The 7,500-nt window shown below is 41.8% G+C and overlaps 1 protein-coding gene across 2 annotated transcripts in view; it reads left to right on the forward strand.

Moving 5' to 3' along the window:
• Positions 1-7,500, forward strand: part of LOC123520841 (putative neural-cadherin 2) — a 225,426-nt gene that overhangs the window by 198,868 nt on the left and 19,058 nt on the right. For both annotated transcript variants that reach the window (XM_045283477.1, XM_045283478.1), the window contains exons 12-15: positions 2,352-2,515; positions 3,040-3,189; positions 3,852-4,028; positions 7,055-7,457. In XM_045283477.1, the coding sequence (XP_045139412.1) occupies positions 2,352-2,515; positions 3,040-3,189; positions 3,852-4,028; positions 7,055-7,457 (894 nt within the window). The remainder of the gene's footprint in view (positions 1-2,351; positions 2,516-3,039; positions 3,190-3,851; positions 4,029-7,054; positions 7,458-7,500) is intronic.

The raw sequence follows: 7,500 nt of genomic DNA on the forward strand, positions 1-7,500 counted from the left end.
TTATTTGTTTTTTTCTTACCTACGTTTTTCCCAACCGCTAAAAATACAACGGTGCTCTATTACGTTTCAAGGAGTTTTATGATTTAGTCTGCTATTTTATATACCACATTGGCGTTATTATCCTCTAGAGATTTGCTATTTCTGCATCGCGATACGTGAATAGTGAATATTCTATCACCCGCAACAGATGCTATGACTAATAACTTTATCAATGATCTCTGAATGCAAGAGTTTCTCCCTCTCTTCCCTGTTATCGTTTCTGCACATTCATATTATGTGTTACACTATTCGACTTTTTTATATGTAAATAGGGAAAGCTGGCCAAGGACAACAGAAAGAGTAAAAAATGAATAAATAAATAAAAAAAAACAAGGCTCACTCAATGTTATGTTCCCGTGCAGGTCTGAGAGAGTAAACCAAAAGAAAGTGATAAATATCTTGAAACCTCCTTTTAAAATGAGATTAAGTCATAGAAAGATGAATACACAGAGGCAGGTAAGGAGTTCCGGAATCTACCAAAAGAAAGTTATGAATGATTGAGAGTACTGGTTAACTCTTGCATTAGAGAGATGGACAAAATGGGAATGAGAGGAAGAAGAAAGTTTTGTGCAGCGAGAACGCGGGGAAGGGAGGCATGCAGTTAGCAAGATCAGAAGAGCAGTTGGCATAAAAATAGCGGTAGACCATAGCAAGAGATGCAACATTGCGACGGTGAGAAAGAGACTGAAAACAGTCAGCTTCTGATTTTTTCATTAATCTTCATCTTGGTTTCTAACCCCTGAGAAATGAAAACGTTTTATTTTCATTACTGTTCCAATTTTTCTTCAATTTTTCTTAGATCTATATTTCAACACTTAATTTTATGATGATTTTTATGATGACAGGAAAGCATTACATCAAGATACGACAAGAGACTAAATGGGCGATGACAAATACTCCCTATATTTTCGTATTTCTATAGGATGGAGTTGATTATGCAAATAGGATGGCATGTTTTATACTGCGACTGCCATATGTAGGCCCGATGACTTTTTATAGCTTCCCTTATTTTCTTTTTATCTTTTTTGTCCTTTTTTACTTTCTTAGATGCTTCTTTCAAAATGCTTAGATGTCAGCTGTTGCCAAATAACTTTTATTACAAACGAATGATCGTGCCGTAAAAAAGAAAGAAAAAAAATGTTAAAATCTAAACAAAGAATATTGCACCCATGGCCCCCGCTCTGTAAACAGTTGCCGCAAATGGTTGAATAGATAAATCGGAAAATCTACTCTCACACGTCGCTTTAGTCTGAATTTGGCCGTAAGAGTGATATGAAAGGTGAATCTGTTTTTCATACGCGACATCACATTCTTAACTCTCAAATTATCGCTCAGGATAATACGTTTCCTTTCCTAAACGTGGAATATTTCGGTAAGACGATAAGAAGAAGGCCATACTTTTCCTTAATCTTCCTCGCCGTTCTTCTCTTATGATAATGGAGACATATTTTAAGAAAATATATTTCATGTGTTATTCATGCTAGTTTGTACTTATTTCATTCCTTACACAGCCTCTCTTGGCATCAAAGCTAGACACCTACTGACTCTCATCATCATCCCGTCCATCTCACTAATGCAAAAATTAGTCATTACCTTCACCTTGTCATCAGGTTCACAAATGAACTCTGGATCTCTCTGTTTATTTCTGCTGTTCTTTTTCCCGTAATTTGAGCTTTATTCAACAGAGATATTTCAAGACAATTTCGGAATTAGATTATGTATCCAACGTGTTTATGTAGTTTCTTTTATCTTATTTCACAACACTAAAAGTAATGTAAAGAATGTTATAAGCATCTACAAGAAAGAAGGGGAGTAAGACATAATAGCTTTTACGATTTTCAGCCTCTTAAATGTTTGAGAGTAGCTACAAAATAAGAAAAAAATGCCAGAGGGGTTAATAATTAGTGGAAAATGGCCCAACAAGGTGTAAAACGATAAAAAAAAACACACACACATTCCACTAGATTTTCACTCAACTTATTCATTGTAGAACTGATCAGAATCGTTCACGTAAGATATTTGTGAACTTGAGCAATTGATATATTTCACCTTGTATACTTATAATTCATTGCATAAATGTCAAATATGAGGTTTTGAAATACACTTCTACCTTTGTTAGAAATTCAAATTGTCATTCAGAGACAATATCACAAAACATATACTGACTTTTCTCTCTCTCTCTCTCTCTCTCTCTCTCTCTCTCTCTCTCTCTCTCTCTCTCTCTCTCTCTCTCTCTTCCCTCCTTTGCTCTTCTCTCTCTCTCTCTACCCACCATACCCCTCCATCCTACTTCCTACCGGCATTCTTACCAGGCACAGGCACGGTGCTGGTGACGGTGCTGGACGACAACGACGTATCGCCGAAGTTTACGAGGCGTGACTGGCATCTGCTGGTGCACGAGATCACTGAGCCCCTCGCCACCGTGGCCTTCCTCACCGTCACCGACCCGGACCTCAGCAACGAGTTTGAGTTCAAGGTTAGGTCATTAGGTCGGACCAGACAAGTGTTTCATGTTCTGTTCCTCTTGTTGTTTAAGCTTTCGATGACACACACACACACACACACACACACACACACACACACACACACACACACACACACACACACACACACACACACACACACACACACACACACACACACACACATGTACTTGCACTCACACACACACACACACACACACACACACACACACACACACACACACACACACACACACACACACACACACACTGTAGTACTTGCACTCAACCACACACACACACACACACACACACACACACACTCCACAAATTGAGTGCGAACATTCTTTTTTATCACACAACTCCCATCGCTTTACAGAAGAGAGCTTTGTTCATTGCATATATGAATTGATATGTATACATACTCACAGAAAGAGAGAGAGAGAGAGAGAGAGAGAGAGAGAGAGAGAGAGAGAGAGAGAGAGAGAGAGAGAGAGAGAGAGAGAGAGAGAAATCAGAGTGAACATGGGTATTTCAGATCGTTCCTGAAAGTGGCTTCGGCTGGGAAAGATTTCGAATAGTGAGCTCGGAGCACGGAAGTGGCGCTCTGCAGGCGGTGGAAGACTTGGACTATGAGGATCGTGGTCAGAGACGAGGCTTTAAGTTCAGAGTGCAGGTGTCTGATAAGGTGAGTACATTTTAATGCAATGTCTACTTTAACTTTGGGGCGTGTTAGAAATGTGTGTGTGTGTGTGTGTGTGTGTGTGTGTGTGTGTGTGTGTGTGTGTGTGTTTAGCTGTATCTATTTGTCTCTCTCCCTGTGTTAGTCAAGCAAGTACAGAATATCCACCTCAAATTTACACCAGAGTCTATTTAAGGGATATAATTGCACATAACAGCTTTCTCTTGTAACTGAGACCACCGGACAATTAAGGATACAGCAGTGTGCCTAAAGCTGCCAAGGATCCGTCAAAACACACACATGCACTCAACTCTGCACTTCCACATCTCACTTTTCTACATTCTAAAGTAGCTCATTTTTAACCTTTGTAGTGTGGAAGTTACTGCACCAAAAAAAATCTAGTATGTAGCAATTCAGAATTATTATTATCTCTCTCTCTCTCTCTCTCTCTCTCTCTCTCTCTCTCTCTCTCTCTCTTGCAATAGCGTTTAAACAAAGAACAGTAACCCCAAGTGTAATTACTAACCATTCACACACACCCACCTTTACTGTGCTACATCCCAGCCACGCCTAACTTTCACAACCTTTACCAAAATACGTATCCCATCACACTTTCGCTCAGATCACATTCTTTTATACAGAACTTTCTCTTCCTGATTCTCTTGCAGGCGGTCAATCGATGGAAGGACGACGAGCATGTGGACGAGGCCTGGGTCACCTTGACGCTCGTGGATGACAATGACAATGCGCCCTTCCTGCCCCTGACGAGTGTTAACCTGACCCTTCCCGAGGACACGCCCGTTGGTTACTCCCTGACGACGTTCACAGCTACTGATCTTGACCAAGTGAGAAAGAATTGCTAGAAATGTTGTATGTCTTTTCTGTTCTTATTATTATTTTTTTTTTTTTGGGGGCGGTGTACAGTAAAGCAATCGTTTTTTTTTTTATGAGTTTTAGTGTTTCTTAGAAATTTCTATTCTACTTACGTGCAAGAAAACTTTTCTTGTTATTTGTTGAGTGGTTTTGGAAATGTCTATTTTCTTTCTTTCTTTTATTCTTTTCTTCACTCTTTCTTTCTTTTTTCTTTATTTCTTTCTTCCTATATTGTTTTCTTTCTTCTCTTCTTTTATTTTTATTTTTTTTCATTTTTGATAAAGGTGCAGTTCATATACCATTTATCTTGCTATTTTTTTCATATTTGTAGTCATTGACCAGTCTCTTCCACATACATATAAAAAAAGTAATTTATGGATGAGTTTTATGAAGCGAACATGTATTGCATATGTCGTATAACTATTAAAACTGGAATACGAAAATAGTGAGTTTGTGAGCGAGTACATGTTAACGCTGCTTGGTGACTGGCTGACTGGCTGGGAGACACTATTCTGTTATAACGAATTTACAACAAGCTCACTACTCCTGCTCTGTCTTTTATTTGCTGGTTCTCCTGTTTCTTTCAAGGAACGCCATTGTGAGTTTGTTGTCTTTCCTTTTCATTTCCCAATGTCTTTTTTATACGTAAAAAAGAATGTTTCTTTTGTCAGTTATAACAAGTGCAAGTTCAGGTAATTCGGACCATCAGTAATAATATAAACGTGAATCTAAACGTACGTCAAGTGTTTTCATAAATAAGGGCATTAAACTATTAACCAATCCCCCTCTGAGCCTTACATCCTCGGGCTCAGTTCATGTTTCACCGAGTTTCCCTTATCAATACGTTGCTGATATTGCGCAACTTTCATGCAATAGAAGAGCCATTACTAAACAAGTCTATTTTTTGGTCCGTGTGCAAATATACTACGCGATTTGATTTTATTTTTCTTTCTTTTACTGGCAATTCTTTTTGTACATTCTTTCAGTAGAATAAATTTGTAGTTTGTGAGCTCGTTCTAATCACTACACTTGAATAAAATAGTTGATAACGAAAGTCAGTCATGCTTACCAAATCTCCCCTCTCACCCCTTCATCTTTATTTTTACAAGAGTACTATCAGTTTTGCTTCCATTATGTGTGTTGACTTATTAGCATCCACCTTTTAATTCAAACCACTCCGTTGCTCTTTGTTATGATTTACAAATTTTTCATTATTATTCTTTTATTTTCACTTCGCGCGTCTAATGAAAGAGCAAACTTGTGCAAATTTGTTTGATGTAATATGAATTTGGTAAGATGCCATGTGTGTGTGTGTGTGTGTGTGTGTGTGTGTGTGTGTGTGTGTGTGTGTGTGTGTGTGTGTGTGTGTGTGTGTGTGTGTGTAATAATTAATAATCATAGTAAGCGGTTTATTAAAATTGCAATATAATACATACTGAAAATATACAAAGATGTAGGGAGCTGTGTGTGTGTGTGTGTGTGTGTGTGTGTGTGTGTGTGTGTGTGTGTGTGTGTGTGTGTAATTCACCTCCTCCTCCTCCTCGGTCGTCTGCTGGTCACCCAGCTAGTCTTCCCCATTACGGAGCGAGCTCAGAGCTCATAGACCGATTTTCGGGTTGGACTAAGACCACATCAACACCTGTGTGTGTGTGTGTGTGTGTGTGTGTGTGTGTGTGTGTGTGTGTGTGTGTGTGTGTGTGTGTGCGCGCGTAATTCACTACGGTCGTTTGCTCCATTACGGAGCGAGCTCAAAACTCATACACCGATCTTCGGGTAGGACTGAGACCACAATACATTCCACACACCGGGAAAGCGAGGCCACAACCCCTCGAGTTACATCCCGTACCTATTTACTGTTAGGTGAACAGAGGTCACACATTAAGAGGCTTGCCCATTTGCCTGCAGCTTCCGGGACTCGAACCCGGGCCCTTCTCGGTTGTGAGTCGAGCGTGCAAACCACTACACTACGCGGTGTGTGTGTGTGTGTGTGTGTGTGTGTGTGTTTCACTGTTTGATCTGTTGCAGTCTCTGACGAGACAGCCAGACGTTACCCTACGGAACGAGCTCAGAGCTCATTATTTCCGATCTTCGGATAGGCCTGAGACCAGGCACACACCACACACCGGGACAACAAGGTCACAACTCCTCGATTTACATCCCGTACCTACTCACTGCTAGGTGAACAGGGGCTACACGTGAAAGGAGACACACCCAAATATCTCCACCCGGCCGGGGAATCGAACCCCGGTCCTCTGGTTTGTGAAGCCAGCGCTCTAACCACTGAGCTACCGAGCGTGTGTGTGTGTGTGTGTGTGTGTGTGTGTGTGTGTGTGTGTGTTGTGTTTGTGTATGTGTGTAATTCACCTCGGTGTTCTGCTGGTCACCCCAGCCAGTCTTCCCCATTACAGAGCGAGCTCAGAGCTCATATACCGATCTTCGGGTAGGACTGAGACCACATCACGCACAACACACACCGGGAAAGCGAGACCACAACCCCTCGAGTTACATCCCGTACCCATTTACTGCTAGGTGAACAGGGGTCACACATTAAGAGGCTTGCCCATTTGCCTTGAGCTTCCCGGGACTCGACCCTGGCCCTCTCGATTGTGAGTCGAGCGTGATAACTACTACACTACGCGGTGTGTAGTGTGTGTGTGTGTGTGTGTGTGTGTGTGTGTGTGTGTGTGTGTGTGTGTGTGTGTGTGTGTGTGTGTGTGGAGAAGAATGATAACTATGGTAATTGGTAACGATTATCATGATAACGATGATGATGGCAGTGATGATGATGATGATGGAGAGGAGCAGTAGGAGAAAAAATGAAGAATAGGATGACGATTGTGATGATAATGATGATGAGGAGGAGGAGGAGAAGGAGGAACCAGTGAAGACGGAGTAAAAATAGAAAAAAAAAAACAGGAGAAGCAACACTACACATTTTCCCAGCCTTTCTATTTCACAATCCCGCACACACACGAGGATGCAATGTATTTTTCTCCAGGGCGGCGAGGACGAGGTCAGGTACACCATCGACCCTCTCAGTGACCCCTTTCGTCTCTTCGCGGTTGACTCTTCGGGTCATGTCTGGTTACGCCGCACGCTGGACCGAGAGTCTGCCAAGAGCCACGCGGTGAAAGTGTTAGCGGTGGACAGCGGTGTTCCTGCTCTTACTTCCACCGCCACGCTGCTGCTCACCGTCACGGATGTAAATGACAACGCACCCAACGTAGCCAATCCTGACACGCTGTACATCCCGGAGAACAGCGGGCCAAGACATGTGGCAGACCTGTTACTGGATGATGCCGATGACTGGAGCAAGGGACACGGCCCACCCTTCTCTGTCACCCTCGACGAGCGCGCTCCCGATGATATCAAGAGGACCTTTGCCGTCGATTTTAATGCAGGTGTGTTGGATGTGTTTATAGTTTAAGTAAGGAGAGAGAAAGA

The sequence above is a fragment of the Portunus trituberculatus genome, chromosome 47 (genome assembly GCF_017591435.1).
Source record: "Portunus trituberculatus isolate SZX2019 chromosome 47, ASM1759143v1, whole genome shotgun sequence".
NCBI lineage: Eukaryota > Metazoa > Arthropoda > Malacostraca > Decapoda > Portunidae > Portunus > Portunus trituberculatus.